The sequence below is a fragment of the Urocitellus parryii genome, chromosome 6, assembly GCF_045843805.1.
Source record: "Urocitellus parryii isolate mUroPar1 chromosome 6, mUroPar1.hap1, whole genome shotgun sequence".
Taxonomy (NCBI): domain Eukaryota; kingdom Metazoa; phylum Chordata; class Mammalia; order Rodentia; family Sciuridae; genus Urocitellus; species Urocitellus parryii.
In genome coordinates this window covers 13,387,810-13,407,351 of record NC_135536.1, presented here as the reverse complement: position 1 = coordinate 13,407,351, position 19,542 = coordinate 13,387,810, and the positions used below count along the sequence as shown (strand labels likewise).

Sequence of the window (19,542 nt, the reverse complement as noted above, 5' to 3'; positions counted from 1 at the left end):
TGGAGTCTACAAGGGAGACACCTATACAGAGGAATACAGGGAACAAGAGACCACCCACCTAAGGCTCAGTCCTGGTTCTCAGCTCCACCCCAGGGGAGGTCTACTGCACCCCCTCTTGTCCATGCCCTCAATCCAAAACCAATTCATTTGTTTTTTCCAAAACAAAATCTCAGCTGGCTCTGTCAACTGAGGGGAAGAAAAAAGGTCACTGCAAACTATGGCCATGGAAATAATATTTGTGTCCTTCCTTGTAGGGAAACTGCCTTTAGGCAACAGAAAAAAATCTGCATTGTTGCAAACTATACCTGGAGAACACATTAGTAATAAAATACAGTTTACAAAACAGTTTATACCCACTGCTTAATCTGATCCTCATAACACACAAGTTAAAGCAGATTTTATAGTGACATGGCTGATATAGTAGAATTTTGCTTGGGTTTTTTTCGACAAGTAATTTAGAAATTACTGCTGGAAAAAATGTCCTGGCTATGAAAATATTATTTAGCAAATCTTAAACTACAAATTTGTAGTAGGTAGATTTTTAACGGTATTTTTTACATAAGAAAGAAATCTTATAGTATGCTTTATGCACAAGTACTGTGGTTACTATACTAATTATGAAGCTTCAAATATATAACCGGAAGTGGGGAACCCTATAAAACTTTATGAATAACAAGTTAGCACCAGTATCAGTTTAGGGAGATTGAAAGAGAACAGTTAGCTTGATGAGCTTTGAGCAAGTGCCCTGAGCTAGAGATAAGAACCCATCCAGGATAAGTAATCAGGAATTTTAGTGAAAGGCAAATATTAGTTTCTCAGTTCTTGAAGTTATTTTATAAAGTTCTGAATGCTAACCAATGTTAAAAACAAACATCAAAAAGTTCAACTCTTAAACTCAGCAACATGTGACTATGTGAAAATATTCTCTAACATTTAAAGTTCTCACTAGTATTTTCAAAGTTAAACCAGGAGGCAGAGGACAAAGGCTAAAGCTGACAACCATCTTTAATCCTCAATGTACTATCCTCCAATTAGAAGGAGGCACACCAATACCTGAACGTTTTAAAAAGGGTGCAAGGTTGACCAAAATGTCCGTTTTACTAAAAAAAAAAAACAAACAAAAAACAAACAACAACAACAAAAAACAACCTAGTTATTACTTTTGAATTTTGCTTGTTATAACTAGCCATTACTAAGTTATCTTCACTACTATTAAAAGAAAAAATTGATGGATAGTTTCACATTTTTAATCCAAAAAAAGTCTAAAAAAAAAGTAAATGTAAATAAAAGATGGGTTTATTTTTATACTTGAAATGTTTTCGTTTTCTTAGGTGTACTGTGAATTTTGTAGCTTTTCTATAAGGTATGTCTACAAAGAACTGGGTGAGGTGTTGCTTGCCTGTAAGCTTGGGAGGCTGAGGCAAGAGGAAAATGAGTTCAAAGCCACCTCAGCAACTTAGCGAGGCCCTGAGCAACTCCATAAGCCCCTGTGACTAAATAGAAAATAAACAGGTCTTGGGCGCTGGGGTCATATCTCAGTGGTAGAGCACTTGCCTAGCTTGTGTTGAGGCACTGGGTTCAATTCTAAGTACCACATATAAAGTTAAGGTTCATCAACAACTAAAAAAAAAAAAAAAAAAAAAAATATATATATATATATATATACACACACACACACACACACATACATACGAACTTTCATTTAAAAAATTATTATTATTATTATTTTAATTAGAAGGTCTGGAGAAGTAGCTCAGTGGTTAAGTGCCCTGGATTCAATCCCTGGTACCAAAAAAAAAGTATAGCTATTTGGATCATTCTGATTCTGGACAAAAGAAAAAAGGTCTGAAATAAACATGGTAGAATTATCATTTGAGAACTATTCTGAAAAACACTTTATTTAGAAATCTGTACTGAGGACTTAACCTTAAAAATGATCTCATACACTAATCCAGTATCTGACATCCTCAGAATAATTAGAGGAAAGGATGAGAAAGAAGCAGAGTCAGTACAAGGATTGTTCACTACACCCAAAGTCCTAACAGCAAAAACCAAAAGTTTTATAAATAAATTATGATATACTCATTCACTTTATGAAACATCATGCACTCTAGTATATAAAGAATATTACTGTCATGGGAAAATGTTTTAATATATAGTATGTATGTCTTTATGTGACCAGAAAACAATGTGCCCAAATACTGATATTGGTTATTGAAAGACGGTGGGAATATACTTTCTTTTAATTTTGGAATTTCTTAAAATAAATTTTCTAGAATATTAGTTTCATCCACTTAAGTAATTTTAGGTTATTTTTAACACTAGATATTTGATGATACAGAATTATTAATTATGTGATGATTATTTTGTGGCAACAGAATTTAGCTACATATTTTTTAGAGACATTTTAAATTTATGAACTAGATAATATAAATTAAATAATATGATGACAAAATACTCCAAGCCTGGGGACAGAAGAATAGGAAAGAACTGAGAGCTGGGAGCATAAAATAATGAGGTTGGTCATGTGCTAATATTTGTTAAATCTGAATAAATGGGTTCATTATGCTAGTTTCACCATATATGTATAAATCTGAAGTTTATGAAAATTAAAAATTAATTTTATAATTAAAATGTGAAAAGCACTATATCACTGAATAAAGACTAGAAATATCTCACATTAACAGGATGTCAGCTGATCAGAACTTTCCTTCATATACTTCTGAGTTGTGACTTAAAAAAACAGAAAACAGAAAAAGTAAATATTATCTTCATTATACCATCAGATGCAAAATGCTCCATTATTTTAGTTATCACTAAATACTGCCAATTATAATTTTAAGATGCTTCTCATTTCAGAGATGTAGAAAAGTAGGTATATGTGCACTTTCGAATTGATGAAACACAGTAACTAATAGACCAGATTCAGTCACTGGTCTTTGGATTGGACCCGGATCAGAGGATCTGAATATCTATTAGAGATCTTGTAGTCCTTAAGATAGATTTTATTCCTCCTTTAAAAAAGGAAAAAGAGAAGAATTGAAAATGATAATTATTGAGAAGGAAGATATTTTTATAGGGTGAAATTTTCTTTTGCGAGCACTTTATAAAGCTATGCACAAAATAAGGTTTTAGGCATTGAAGATTGAGATTTGCTGTTTGCTTCTATGTCTCTGAGGCTGACAGGCCTGCAGGCCCCATCTAAAGTGGCAGTGAGCAGGACCAGGAATCACCACCTCTATCTGGAAGTGCGCTCCCTGCCTCCAGTACTGTTTTTCTTATTAACTAGTGAAGAATTCTGCACACACAGGATTGTTCTTCCCTTGCCTAATTCTATTTTCCTTTGATTAATAAAGTTTTACAATGTTTCTTTCACTTTATTTCATTTAAAATTTATCCTGTATTGTGGCAAAGTTTTTCCCTAAAACTACATTCATTTTGTATTTTATTTGCTGTAAAAATTTTTAAGTACATTTAAATATACACAAACTTCAGGCGGTAACCAGACATTTACAGACAGACAAAATAGCCAAAGCAAATATTAAATATGCAACTTTAATTTGTACCAACTACTTTACTTTTCAAAGTAGGCTTCTCTTCTTTTCCGCAGCTCTTCTGAAGTAAGATTTGTACCTGATGTCTGGGGAATATCTTGAGATATATTTCTGGAACTACCTAAAAACAAAATAAAAGAGCAAAAAGCAATTGTTTTATTCAACAATTCAAGAGATGATGTTTATTCTTATCTGAACAAGCTTTTAAGATTTTGAAAGTATCAGAAGGGCTATGAAAGTCTCATGGACTAAGGCACACCAAATCTAATTTATGTCTATCACATTCAAAGCTGACACCCACATGCAATGCAACAGTTCTGAGAATAAAGTCCAAAAAGCAACCTGGTATGAGAAGTCACTAACATCACACGTGTATGCTCTCTTTAATTTATTAAAAATGAACCCACACCTTCAAGACACGGTGTTCCTCAAACCCATGTCTTGAAGGTGTAGATCATTAGGCAAATGATCCTAAGACAAATCCATTCTCGATACACCCCTACCACAATATCTGGTATTACAACAGAGATTTTATCAACCTGTAAACTGTTAAGAGAAATGAATTATATAAATACAACTCAGATTACTAGGCTAAGCCAACAGGGCTCGACTAGTAAAAACTGGTACTGCACACCAAATGGAGTATTCAGTGGTATGCTGGGAGGCATGAGACGTTCAGGATAGAAACAATTTTGTATAAATGAAATCACAAGTATAGTTAGACTACTAAGGAATTCAGTTGATGAGTGATTTCATTGGAGAGTAGAAACCAATTTGTATGAGTGAAATTAAAACAAAACTACAAAAATAAATCACTTCACACTTAAGTTAAACACTTTGAGCTATGTCAGCGTTTTTCTATGCCTACATTCCTGAGGGAATAGATCTTTGCTCTTCTTTATTGATGGATTTATATCACTAAAAAAGTGGGCCCACTAAAAAGCACAATTAAGCTTAAAGTTGCATAGTCAATAAGTGTTAAATTTTTGTCAAATCAATTTATATTCTCTGTCCAGTCCTTCTGTCACATCCAATGCATACATTTCTGAAGGAACTGGTTTGGATAAGGGTCATCTGACGCCTACAAAGATTACCCTAAATTTACTGTTTTTTAGTACAGTTTAATAATCAAATAAAATAAAAAATAAATTAAAATATAATTACATTTCCTAAATGTAACTAATAACAGTTCTAATATAAGTTGTAAAAGTGATATATGTTATAAGAAATCTAAAAGAAAAGCTGACTGTGCATAGCTTCTGCAGTAACTGTTTAAGAACTCATAGTAACAATACACTAATTTCTAGGAAAACTAAGAATAATCTGAATCAATTCTTCAAAAATAAGGTACACATTACAATATTTATACCTTGCATACTGAGCTGAATAGCCCTGCGGAGATCTGCTTCTTCATCTTCCATGTCAATTTCCTGGCGACTTAGTGCCAGAGCCCTCTGCAAATCCTCCTCATCTTCATCTAACATTCCTGATCCATCATTTGCTTCTAAAACCCGTTCCAGGTCTGTTCTAAGGACTCTGAAGAACAAAAGCAATCATAATAACTGCTGCCCTAGTCTTTAATTTTAGACATAATACAAAGGCATTTGCAAACTGAAGATTTTAAGTACAAATAAGTTTTCTGTCAGATAAGCTCTAGTAATATGAAGATGGTATTGTAATGTGCACCTAAGTTAATACACTTAAGTAATTCAAAGAATTCGTTCAAACTGATTCAATAAACTTTGCTAAAATAGGACTAAGATATAGCTCAGTTGGTAGAGCACTTGCCTTGCATGTACAGGGCCCTGCGTTCAATCTCCAGCACCACAAAAACAAAACAAAGCAAAACAAGACTAGACTAAATCCTAGCCAGGTGCAATGCCACCTACCTACAGTCCCAGCTACCCAGGAGGTTGAGGCAGGAGGATGGCAAATTTGAGGCCAACCTGGACAACACAATGAGACTCTGTCTCTTATAAAGAAAACATGAGGGCTAGGGTGTAGCTCAGTGGTAGGACACATGCTTGGAACCTGGTTCAATCCCCAGCACAATCAATCCATCAATCAAAATTTAAAAGTAAAATGAAAAGCCTAAGAAAGAGACCCTGTAAAACACCACACATTAAATGCAAGCATGGAAGTTTAATTCTTATATATAATGAAATACTATTATATCTTCTATACTATAAGCTAATTTTTACCTTTGTTCTTTTAGTTGTGCTAATTCTTCTCCAATAAGTTTTGGTCGGTGCATCTGTTGGACCCTTATCATCTGCAGAAGCTGGTCAGCTTCACAATCTGGTAGATCACCCTTAACAACAAATATAGAATAACCTAAAAAAAGGCAAAAATAAACTAAAACAACTAGAAAGAGATTCAGAACTGACTTTAAATGATAACAGAGAGGCAGCATATTATGGGGGGATGAGGGAACCAAGCTGAAGATGCAGAAAGACCTGGGATCAAATGATGATTCTTACATGTATTCATCCAGGACAAATTACTTAAAGTCTCTGAGCCTCGTTTTCCCTACCTATAACACTAAAATAGTTATCTTCCAGAGTGACTACGAGAAACAAGGGGAACAGTGTTTATTAAAGCCCTACTGACACAGAACTTGACCCAACAGACTACTCACTAAACGGGAACAGAGAAGCAGTTCACTAAAGGAGTGGGGAAGAACGAAGGATTTAGAATGGGACCATGTAGGGTCAATCTCAGATCTTCTACCTCCCACCTACATGGTGTTGGTCAATCATGTTACCAATCTGTCTTGAGTTCTTCAATTCTTGATCAGACCATACCAGAACCTTACTCCAAACTGATGTGAAGACACAGTAAGATAATGTGTATAACAACGGGTAATGTAGGTAAAATGAGTCACAGGTGCAAACAGCTGTTGGCCACCATAACCCACACTCATCCCTTCTAACTGAAAACGGGAGGTAGAAAGTTAATATAAAATCTAGCCAAAATGACAAACATGCAGCTCCTGTTTGGAAGGAGTTACACTCTCCAATATAATTTTTTATAAATATGAGCCAGGAGGCCAGGGCTTTTCCAGCTGGATGTTCCACACAGAAACTGAATACAGGTAGGCTAGACCTAAATCTAATTGATTTAAAGTTTTTCTCCATAAATTCTCTTAAACTTTGTTGATTATTATTGGATATCCTTTGTGAATATTAAGAATGAATCTGGAGAAAGGATAGCATCTTCAACAAATGGTGCTAGGAAAATTGGAAATCCATATGCAACAAAATAAAATTGAATCCCTTTCTCTCGCCATGCACAAAAGTTAACTCAAAATGGATAAAAGAACTAGGAATCAAACCAGAGACTCTGCATCTAACAGAAGAAAATGTTGGCCCTCATCTCCATCTTGTGGGATCGGGCTCCAAATTCCTTAATAGGACACCTATAGCACAAGAGTTAAAATCAAGAATCAACAAATGGGACATATTCAAGCTAAAAAATTTTTTCTCAGCAAGAGAAACAATAAGTGAGGTAAATAGGGACCCTACATCCTGGGAACAAAATTTTTCCCCCTCACACTTCAGATAAAGCGCTAATCTCCAGAGTATACAAAGAACTCAAAAAGTTAAACAACAAAAAAACAAATAACCCAATCAACAAATGGGCCAAAGATTTAAACAGACACTTCACAGAGGAAGATATACAAGCAATCAACAAGTATATGAAAAAATGCTCACCATCTCTAGCTATCAGAGAAATGCAAATTAAAACCACTCTAAGATACCATCTCACTCCAGTAAGAAAGGCAGCCATTATGAAGTCAAACAATAACAAGTGCTGGCGAGGATGTGGAGAAAAAGGTACACTCCTGCATTGTTGGTGGGACTGCAAACTGGTACAGCCAATTTGGAGAGCAGTATGGAGATTCCTTGGAAAGCTAGGAATGGAACCACCATTTGACCCAGCTATTCTCCTTCTCAGACTATACCCAAAAGACCTAAAAAGAGCATACTACAGGGACACAGCTACGTCAAGGTTCATAGCAGCACAATTCACAATAGCTAGACTGCGGAACCAACCCAGATGCCCTTCAACAGATGAATGGATTAAAAAATGTGGCATTTATACAAAATTGAATATTACTCAGCAGTAAAAAATAACAAAATCATGGCATTTACAAGGAAATGGATGGCACTAGAGCAAATTATGCTAAGCGAAGTTAGCCAATCCCTAAAAAACAAATGCCGAATGTCTTTGCTGATATAAGGGAGGTGACTCAAAACAGAGTAGGAAGGAAGAGCATGAGAAGAAGATTACCAAGAAATAAGGAAAAGAGGAGGGAGGGAAAGGGAAGGAGAAGGGGAAATGCATGTCAAGACGGAAGGAGACCCTTATGGGTTCACAAAATACATATACGATGGTGTGAGGGGGAAGGGAAGGGAAAAAAAAAAGAGAAAGAGAGATAAGTGTCACAGTAGTATGGATAGACAATAGGGAGGGGAGGGGAGGGGGGATAGGGAAGGCAGCAGAATACAACTGACACTAGGATTGCTGTATGTATACACATGGATGTATAACCAATGTGATCCTGTAATCTGTACACATGGAAAAATGAGAATTCATACCCTATTTGAATCAAATGTATGATATTCAAGATCATTGTATTGTCTTGAACAACTAATAAAAAAAAATAAAAATTAGGGCTGGGGATGTGGCTCAAGCAGTAGCATGCTCGCCTGGCATGCGTACAGCCCGGGTTCGATCCTCAGCACCACATACAAACAAAGATATTGTGTCCGCCGAAAACTAAAAAGTAAATATTAAAAATTCTCTCTTAAAAAAAAAAGAATGAATCAAAGATCAAAAGAATTATTCATGTAAAACTCAAACTAGTACATTTAACTTTACAAGAACAAGTATATTCACAGTTCACATGGCTTAACACATTTTCTGCCAGTAAAACTGAAATTGTTTCTAGATCCTAGAATAAATATGCCAGCTCACCTTGGTATTCCATGGAGCATGTCATTAAAAGTAGACACTCTGCCTCATTCAGGTAAAGTAGTAGAGTTCTTGGGTTTTATCCAAAATTTTAAATTTTATTCTAAGTGTGTTGGGAAGCCACTGAATGGTAAAGAGTGAGTGTGGGATATAATATACATTATATTTTTTAAAATAACACTCCAGCAGCTTTATCAATATATAGGAACGAGAGTGTAAGAATGATTTTTCACTGAAATGGAAAACTTGAGAGACATCATGTATGGACAGTTAAAAAAAAAAAATCAGTTTTTTGTGAATTAACATGAACTGCTTTCTGGACTTCCAGGTAAAAATGTCAAAATTAGGAGTTTGGTATTCAGAGCAGGTATCTAGGTTAAAAAGTTTGGGAACTGTTAGAATACATATCTTAGAGTTGACAGAATCATGGAGTAGCACATAATTAAGAAGCTGTCCAAGAACTGTACCCTGGATCACTTCAACAGTTACAGATTGGAAATGAGAAGATCCATAAAAGGAATCTGAAAGCAGCAGCCTATGAGACCTGAGGAAAACCAGAGCATGGGGGCCTGGAAACCAGGAACAGGGTGTTTCAAGAAGGCAAGACATGACAAGGAACCAAGGGTTTAGGCCTAAAAGACAAGATACCCAAGTATATAAAACCAAACAAGGAAAAACACTGTAATCATAAACGCAAATCGAAATGACAACAAGATGTCCAACCTAGTCATAAGAAGCATGCCTGCATGCTCAGATTGTGATCTGTAATTATCATTAATGAAAGGCTCCAGGTATCCTTGGATAAATGAGGGCAGGAAATGCACAGATAAACCTGAAACATCCTGTTAAACAAGAAAGTTTACTCCTAAGTGTCTGACATGACCAATGGTCATGTCAGACACTTGGGAGTAAACTCCAAAATGTTCCCACTGGTCAATGATGGTACAATTTGAATGTTAATATGAATAATATTTACAAAGGACTGAAACATGTGAACTACATTTTAACTGATTAATTTATAATGGTGCTTTAGTTTTAAAAAAAGAAAAAATTAATTGGTCACCTTTGGAGGACACACAAAACCAATTTGTTTTAAAAACTGACAAAAGGACAGAGGTGTTCAGTCAGTAACAGCGCACATGCTTATTATGTGCAAAGCCACGAGTTCAAACACACACACACACACACACACACACACACACACACACACACACATCCAAAAGATTGAGGGAAAAAAATATTTATTCTTCCTCTTCTATATAAACTATGAAATAAATGAGGAGAGGAAGTATTTTATTTATGAAATAAATGAGGTATAGAAGTATCCCAGCTAATAAATGAAGGAATGACAGGATTCTAATATCACCATTTTACAACCTTCAGTGAAAAATGGATCTAGGCATTAATCACTAATGGTGAAGATCACAAAACAACAACTACCAAGAGCCACATCATCTGTGAAATCTATCTACCCCCAAAATCAACCTGAATTGGATCAAGTCTACTGATCTGAAGACCAGCAACAGAATATCCAGGGACACGAAAAAGAGAGGTTCAATGAGCAAAATCCAGAACTTGAGAAGCAGGACAAATGACTCATCCTCTACCCCATAAAATAAATAAACTAATACAGGAAAAAATGAAGAGGAGAGGAATCCTACAGTTAGATTCAGGAAATATACCAACCCAGCACAATTCTATTTCAAACCAGACTGAACTGTAAACACATAAGACAACCAGAGAGACTAGAGATTTGAATACTCACAGGGTATTTGATGTTTTTAAAAGCACTGTGATTAAATTTTTTAAGATGTGAATACAGTTATTTTGGCTATTTTTTTAGTTTTCATTTTTAAAAAACTTATTAAGAAAATACTTCATAGAAAAATAATAAAATACCCAGTATTTGCTCCAAAATAAACAGTGGAAAGAAGCAGACAAGGTACAAATAAAAGGCTATAATAACTGTTAAAGCTGTGTGAAGGGTACATGAGGCAGGTGTCATTTGTTTTATATTTTGTCTGATTTTTAAAAATGTTTGTTTTGTTGTGTTTATAAAAGGGCATAATCAAGTACACCCTCAAATAAAAAGAAGACTGAGAATTGAATAGCAGCAGTGGCAACGGAGGTCACTGGTGAGACTGAAAAAGGTTTTTCAGTGACATACTGGTTTGGGCAGCAAGTCTAGAATGAGTTCAAGAATAGGAGACAACACACTAGGGATGAGTCAAGAGGAAAATTTAAAATGGGAAGCAGCCAGAGTTCTGTGAAATTAAGAGATGCTTTTCCTTTTTAATCAATGGAGATAAAGAGCTATTTCTCCACTGATAGGAATAAAATAAAACTAAATTTAAAAAGGGGAAAGAAATAATCACCCAAGACAATGGAGAGATAAGAGCAGGGGCATCTTAAGTAGGAAGAGCTGGTATCCAATCACATGGAGGGGTTGGTCTAGTTTGGATACAGGAGACAGTTCATCTATTTTAAGAGGCTCAAACACAAGCAGATATAAACAAGCTAGCAGATTTGCTGGTGGAAAATAAAGTTCAATTTTAATTGCTTCCATGCTCTTCCATAAGCAAGGTGGAAGGAAGGAAGCTGGAAGTGGCCAAAGGTTTAAAGAGATAAGCTATGACATAATCATCTTGGAGAATGGTACATGAATTTACTAAGGAAATACAACAGGCAGTTCAGGCAGCACATCAAGGGAACATTAATAATCACAAGACCTGTAATCACAAAACCAATCAACATATTTTATGTTATTTTTTTAACCATGTTCTGTTGCTGTGATACAGGAATGGCCAAGGCCAAAATAGGATTATAAGTAGAGTTCAGATTTTAGTCACTAAAATTATAATGGAGGGAGAAAGGGAAAAAAATTGAAGAATGAAGAGAAGTAAAAAATATTGATGGATCATAGAAAATAAGCAGGGTAAAAAAGAAAGTAATAGTTTAAGGGGATGTTTGGGTCCCATGGTAGAATTTAAAGAATTGTTAGAATGCGAAAAACAGAGAAAACATGGCCTAAAGACAGGAGGTGGTAGTCAAAGAACAGGATGCTTATAACTGGGACTTGACAATGGTTATGGTTATCAATAATGGCAAAGAGAAAGTGAAGACAACGATCTTTTAAGAAAGAAGGTGGTCAGATTGATTACTGATATAAAAAATCACTAAGAATGATATAAGAAATTGAAGGTGGGGGGATATACATGAATCCTTAAATCTCCAGTGAAAACAGAGGCAGCTCAGGGATGACTCCAAAAGGACACATATAGCCTAGTCTAGAGGCATATATTTCAAAGGAGCTCGACTTAACAGGGAGGAACACTGGCTTAGAAGGGACATGGACAAACAAGAAGAATATCCATATCTCCCCTTGGGCCTGTGGTATGTGGGACATGAAAGAAAAAACTATTACTTAGAAGGGCTGTAAAGAAGCCCCAGGCGTCAGGGAGAAATCACACTGAACAGTATCATCCAGATCCCAGGCTAAAGTTCACCACCCAAAATGTAAAGATTTTTACCGCCTCTGATGGAAAAACTTTATTACACAGTTCTATTTAGCTACTTTGAAAGACAACATTACAAAGTTTTAAGACTTTATTTACCTTCCTGTTGTAATTGAGCCAAGAAAAGTGCAAGGTATGTATCTGATATTAATTCTGGACCCGTCAAAAGAGAATTCAAGTTAAACCACTGGGGGGAAAAAAAAGTCAACATTTTAGTATATATTATATGAAATAAAGAAGTTTCACATGTTAATAGATATAACCCACTAGTAAGCTTGCCTAAAATAATGAAAATATGCCAAATCGAGGGGGTTTTTTTGAGACTTTTAAAAACAATATGATAAAAAATGGCATAGTGTTATCACTATTAAATGCTTTTTTAAAGCAGAAGCTTCAGTGAGGCATGGCTACATACCTGTAATCAAAGCTACTCAGGAGGCTGAGGCAGGATTGCAAATTAGGCAAGCCTCAGCAATTTAGCAAGACCCTGTCTTAAAATGTGCTGGGGATGTAGCTTAGTGGTAGAGTGCACCTCATTGAAAAAAAAAACTTCAAGCCATAAATTTAAATCCCCTCCACACAGAAACTAATAGTACTTTATAATGTCTTTGCTGATAACTATGGCTAAATCTTTTTTCAAAGCATCAATAACTAATCATATCATACTGGAAATATGCAACTACACAAAGTTTTCCCACTACTGATAATTTTGGTAAAAAGAATCCAATTGTAAGAAAGATGAGACATTCCACAAAGAGCACTTATAATCACTAATTCCCTTCAACATGTTTACCAAACCACCATTACATGTAATTAACAGGATTTAGTAACTCCTTTTAAGAGTACAACTTTAACCTACAGGATATAAAAAGTTTCAAAGTTGTTGTCAACATCATGAACAATTAAATACTTTTCCTAGATTTTGACATTCCTGATAATACTTTTTTCCAGTCTTCTCTTTTGTTATACAGGTACCTCAAACAGACAGAATCCATAATAAACAAAAAAAATCTAAATTTTAAAAAAATATATGAATCAGAACTAAAGATAACAAACCAAAATTTGACATCTGTATTGGTCAAAGGTAAATTAGTTCAAAATGTGAAAATTCAATTTTGAAGAATTAAAATTAAAAAAAAAAATCTCAAAATAATAACATGGAAGTTTCTCTGCAGGCTGGGGATATATAGCTCAGTTGGTACAGTGCTTTCCTCACATGCACAAGGTCCTAGATTCAATCCCCAGCACCACAAAGAAAAAAGAAAAGAAAAAACCTAGTGATTAAACAGAAAAAAAGTGAAATATCTAACTCTTGACATAATTTTCTGAAGATAGGGACTGGGATTGTAGTTCAGTGGTAAAGTGCTTGCCTAGCATACAGGAGGACTTCAGTTCAATCCCCAGTACTGCAAGGAAAAAAAAAAAAATCAAAAAACTCCTGAAGTTATAAATAAAATCCAGAGGTTAAATCATCTTGGCAACCTTCTGCTCGGGTTTCTCCCAGAGTGAATTCCTTCTGGGTGACCTATATACTCTTGAGTCTCTACATATCTACTTCCTCTCAGCTCCTCAGGGAGGACCTTAAGAAACAATTTTTTGGGGCTGGGGCTGTAGCTCGGTGGCAGGGCACTTGCCTTGAATGTGTAAGGCACTGAGTTTTATCCTCAGCACCACATAAAAATAAACAAATAAAGGCATTCTGTTCATCTACAACTACAAAAATTTGAAAAAAAAAAATAAAGAATTTTTTTAGGGGGGTGCAGGGGATTGAATCCAGAGCCTTACCTTCATTCACTCTGCCACTGACCTGTGGCTCCAGGTAAGGTAAAGCTGCTTGAAGGTGGCTGACTTCAAAGATGACAGCAGGATATTGTTTCTGAATTATCTTTTATTGATTTAACTCAATGCACTCTTTCTTCTGTTTTGTTTTTCACTCATTTTATTCTTTTAAACAGCTTTATTGAGGTATGACTGATGAGCAATATATTGCACATACTTAAAATCTACAATTTTAACATGTTTATGCCCTTGAAGCCATCCAGACAAGCAAGAGAGTGAAAGCACCCACTATGGAAGGTTTCCAGCACCCTACTGCGGCCCTTGCTTCTTCCTGCTTCCCTCCTTCCTCATCCCCACACCATCACTGGTTAATATACTTTCTGTCACTATAGCTTACTTCCCATTTTTCTGGACTTTCTTATAAATGAAGCCACACAGAAAACAGTGCTTTGTGTCTGGCTTCTTTCAGCATGGTATTCTGAAATTCATCCATGTTGTTGCATATATTGAGTTCATTCTTTTTTTTAATCATACAATTTGGTTTTCAATAACCCTCTATTAAAGATTCAAAATTCTGAGGGGGGTTGTGGCTCAATGGTAGAGCACTTGCCTAGCATGTGTGAGGCACTGGGTTCAATTCTCAGCACCGAATACAAATAAATGAATAAAACAAAGGTCCATCAACATCTAAATATATATATATTAAAAAAAAAAGTTCAAAATTCTAATAAAAAAGAACTTTAAATGATTCTGTTTCTTCAAAAAGCTTGTTCAAAACACAATTTTTTTTTAGAAGTGATTTAATGAAGATGTGTATTAGAGGGCATTTTAGAATTCTTTGAATAATCTTTTTTTTTTTTAAGATAGAGAGAGAGAAGAGAAAGAGAATTTTTTTAATATTTATTTTTCAGGGCTGGGGATGTGGCTCAAGCGGTAGCGCGCTCGCCTGGCATGCGTGCGGCCCGGGTTCGATCCTCAGCACCACATACCAACAAAGATGTTGTGTCCACCGAAAACTAAAAAAATAAATATTAAAAATTCTCTCTCTCTCTCTCTCTTAAAAAAAAATTTATTTTTCAGTTGTCGGTGGACTCAACATCTTTATTTTATTTTTATATGGTGCTGAGGATAGAACCCAGCGCCCCGCGCATGCCAGGCGAATGCGTTACCGCGTGAGCCACATCCCTAGCCCATCTTTTTTTTTTTTTAATATTTATTTTTTAGTTGTAGTTGGACATGATACCTTTATTTTATTTACTTATTTTTATGTGGTGCTGAGAATAGAACCCAGGGCCTTGCACATGCTAAGTGAGTCCTTTACTGCTGAGCCACAATCCCAGCCCAAATAATCTTGATACACGAAAGCAAACTTGTTTGCATACTTTTATTCCTGGTTGACATGATATCAGGCTTTGGGTCAGTACTAAGCTAAATACAAATTTCTAAATGTGAGAGTCTACTGGGCAGAACACATTCATCACAAAAAACCCTACTGAAAAGTAACAACATCTGCACTGTCTTAAATATAAAATTTTTATCATGGTAGTTAAATTGTATATGGTTGTCACAAAGAAACCTATAAAAGAAAATCGAATTATCTCTTAAAATAGCAAATATCTATCCATCAAAATTGGAACCACTGAATGGAGGCTGAGGATAAAGCTAAGTGGCAGAGCACTTGCCAACAGGCACAAGGCCCTGGAGATATTACCCAAAAGATAATAAATTTAAAAGATTGTGACTTATGGGGGGCTGGGGATATAGCTTAGTTGGTAGAGTGCTTGCCTCGAATGCGCAAGGTCCTGGGTTCAATCCTCAGCACTGCCAAAAAAAAAAAAAAAAAAACCATACCAAACCCATGCCCCATCTATATTTATGGTCAGTTTCATTTTAAAGGTACTGACCCTTACATTTTAGTTTCAAATAGAGTGCAGAATGAAAAGAAAGGCAGGGAAAAAAAGCAGAAATATTACCTGTTTTCCTAATTTTCTAACTGTAAACCAGTGTTCTTTATAATTGCATATAAATGATTTTTCATTTCTAGAAAAGAAAAAAAATACATATTAAATTGAAATAGTAAGAGTTCATATTCATAAAAATTTGGGAAACTTAGATGTTTACAGTTAAGTATCATTAATTTGTTAAAAAAGTCACACAACTGAATGAACAGCTTAGTGATGTGGTGCCAAAGTACAGCCTTCTGCACCACTTGGGTCAGGTGAGTGCCAGTAAGGAGACTAGAGTACAGGAAACTTAAAAAGGCAGATACTCATGGACATCAAAAGATAAAATAGGGGAAGTCTAAGGGAATGAAACAGGGATAACCAAAACATTCAAAATATACTTTTCTTCATTAACAAATTATAAATTTAAATATAAAATTTAGGAAAAGAGATTCAGAAAAAGCTAAAAAAAAAAAAAAAAAAAAAAAAGAAGGTAATCTTACATAGGATCAATCCTGAGCCTCTGATACTCTGGACTGTTGAACAGGATTAGTTCTAAACCCCAAACTTTCAAGGCATTGCTTATAACCTGTTTAAAAAAAATAATAGCAACTTTTCACGAGCTAAACCATTCAATTTCAAATTTAAGTAGCATAGTCATGTTACTTATGTAAGTAATTCCACTTCATATGTACATTTCTCTAAAAGGCTATGGTTTAAAAAAAAGTGTATCTGCATAGAGATACTACTAAATCCACAAAACAAACACACACACACACAATCACACACACACACATATTTTGTGTTTGTTTTTTGCGGGGGGTGGGGGAGAAGGGACAGGGCATTTGACCACTGAGCCACATCCCCAGCCCTTTTTTGTATTTTATTTAGAGACAGGGTCTCACTGAGTTGCTTAGCACCTCACTTTTTACTGAGGCTGGCTTTGAACTGGCAATCCTCCTGCCTCAGCCTCCCAAGCCACTCGGATTACAGGTGTACACTACTGCACCTGGCACACATATGTATTTTTAAAAAGTGCTTTTTATAACCAGGTTCCTGAGATGTTCAAAAATCCAGATGTGTATTCCGTCATGTTGATGCTGTTCTTAAAACTAGTTCATGATATAGATCTGATAATCTGGCTGCTGTGGGCACTGCGTTTGAAAAGTTACATCCAACTCACCACCTGCAATGTCAGTAATCACACATCTACTAAAATAAGTTCTTCTTGGGAATTTAGACTGAGTTTCTTCCTGTGGTCATGAGTTTGTAATTTGTAGAACAAAAGACAAATTGATTATTTCCAGCTGTTTGAGAAAAAGGGAAATCTCTAAAAATTCACTCTCTGGCCTCCAAGGTGGCCAATAAAGAAGCAAGTCATCCTGGTAGCAGCGCAAGCAAGCAGTGAGTGCAATGCAGTGGGCAGGTCAACAGTGAGGAAAGCAGTGCTGATGCACAGGAAATGCCAGTGCTGGGCCACTCTTACTCTGTCCCCAGCCCAGCTGAGTGGCCCTCACCATTAACAGCGAAACGAAGAAGCACTGCGTGGAAAAGCTGCTGAATGAGAAGTCCAGAAAGAGTAGCACAGGGGAATGGAAACCAAGATACTTGCAGAAGTAGGTTCCTCAGAGGAGAGCCTCATACTACAGAAACAGGACACATTCACGGACAAAAGAATCTCAAATGTGCATAACAACCACAGGACTGAAAATGTAACTTGGTGACAGAATATGCACTTAGCATGTGAGTAAGTAAATAAATGGAGCAATAAAAAAAAAATAGATCAAAAGCTACAGACCATAAAGCTATAAGGCTAATTTAAAGGGAAGATAAGGCAGATGGGGGTGTGGCTCAGCAGTAGAGCACTTGCCTCCCACCTGTGAGGCACTGGATTAGATCCTCAGCACCACATAAAAGCAAATAAACGAAATAAAGATACTGTGTCCATGTATAACTAAAAAATATTTTTTAAATAAAATAAAGGAAAGATAAGAAGCAGCCAGGCGAAGTAGCACATGCTATAATCTCAGTGGCTTGAGAGGCTGAGGCAGGAGGATCTCGGGTGTTCAAAGCCGGTGCTAAGCAGCTCAGTGAGACCCTGTCTCTAAATAAAATATAAAATAGGGCTGGGGATGTGGCTCAGTGGTCGAGTGCCCCTGAGTTCAATCCCTGGTACCAAAAAAAAAAAAAAAAAAGTGGGTGGGGGAGGTAAGAAGTTATTAGATTTTCTCAAATTCACCCAAGAGATAATAAATTTAAAAGATTGTGACTTATGGGGCTGGGGATATAGCTTAGTTGGTAGAGTGCTTGCCTCGAATGCACAAGGTCCTGGGTTCAATCCCCAGCACCACAAAAAGAGAAGGAAAAAAAAGATTGTGACTTATTAGATATAAGGTTATTATCACTCAGATACAAAGTAAATAATCTTTCTCAAAATGTGATCATTATATTGGTCTTGGGTTATGGCCCGGTGATAGAGCGCTTGCTAGCAAGTGTGACGCACTAGGTTGGATTCTCAACACTTCATATAAATAAAGTCCACTGACAACTAAAGAAAAATTTTAAAGATAATTGAAGGTACTGTATTCATCTACAACCAAAAGTATTTTTTTTAAAAAGTGATTATGGGCTGGGGTTGTGGCTCAGAGGTGGAGCTTGTCTAGCACTTGAGAGGCCCTGGGTTCATCCTTCAATACCACATTAAGAAAAATAAATAAGTAAAATAAAGGTGTGTGTCCAACTACAACTAAAAAGTAAACCTTTTTTAAAAAAGCGATTATTATGAAGGTCAAGGGTTGAATGCTTTCTTTCATGTGTGAAAGCTAGAGAGGAAAAAGGAAAAGAAAGGTGGGGTGATCTCCTAAAAATCAAAGGGAGATCAGGAAAGAGACAAAAGGGTGGGAGGTTGGGAGGGAGGGGAAAGCACTAGGGAGCAATACTGGCCAAATTATATTGTTATATTGTTTGCATCTATGAATATGTACCAACAAATTCCATCAATATATACAATAACGTGCCAACAAAAAAATGTGGAAAGAAAAAACGTGATTATTATATAATCTTTGTGTTCAAACTTATCTATATAAAAATCTCTGTGGACAATCTACTGGAGGGATTTCTGAAAGTCCTATCATTACAGTGATTATAAAAGGCTGTGAAAAGATCCTCCCTAAACCATTAACTGAGTTTAATGTGCATGGGAAGCAGACAGCACTTTGTACATGCTCGCAACTACTTACCTGAATAGAAAAAAAGCCACTGTCATCCATATTTCCAGAAGGCTGCTGTTCATTTTTATGGATAGTTGAAGGGGGAGGTAGGGAGGAAAAAAATTATCATTAGTGTGCATAATTTAAAATAACATGTGCATTACCATTTACAAAATCAACAGCAGAGTTATAATTAGCAAGTCAGATTCCTACAGGAAGAAAGGCTCATCCTCTTCTCAACAGTACCCACATTTTTTAAAAATATGACTTAAGTGAATTTAAAATCGGTACCTGTAAAAATGTGCGATAGTCTTCACTAGTAACTCCTCCTTCTGCCATTCTCATCCTTTCTTCTTCATCCAGTTGATGTGCGATGGAGGATAATTCCACAGGGCTAAAATATTCTCCTTGCAATAGATTATTCAAGCAATGTTGAGCACAAAGCGAGCCTTCTTGCTAATATTTCCAGAAGAAAAAATTCAAATGTTATTTATTAAGCAGATCTTTACAGTTTCCTCTTTTTTTCCCCCTAAGTACTAGGGATTGAACACTGAGCTACATACCC

At 35.9% G+C, this 19,542-nt stretch overlaps 1 protein-coding gene across 1 annotated transcript in view; it reads right to left on the bottom strand.

Moving 5' to 3' along the window:
- The window catches only part of Atxn3 (ataxin 3), a 40,995-nt gene that overhangs the window by 13,626 nt on the left and 7,827 nt on the right, over nucleotides 1-19,542 (bottom strand). The window contains exons 2-9 of the mRNA XM_026394246.2: nucleotides 19,269-19,433; nucleotides 19,008-19,052; nucleotides 16,272-16,357; nucleotides 15,799-15,865; nucleotides 12,146-12,233; nucleotides 5,756-5,888; nucleotides 4,924-5,090; nucleotides 3,579-3,675 (exon numbers count right to left, since the gene is read on the bottom strand). Of these exons, the coding sequence (XP_026250031.2) occupies nucleotides 3,579-3,675; nucleotides 4,924-5,090; nucleotides 5,756-5,888; nucleotides 12,146-12,233; nucleotides 15,799-15,865; nucleotides 16,272-16,357; nucleotides 19,008-19,052; nucleotides 19,269-19,433 (848 nt within the window). The remainder of the gene's footprint in view (nucleotides 1-3,578; nucleotides 3,676-4,923; nucleotides 5,091-5,755; nucleotides 5,889-12,145; nucleotides 12,234-15,798; nucleotides 15,866-16,271; nucleotides 16,358-19,007; nucleotides 19,053-19,268; nucleotides 19,434-19,542) is intronic.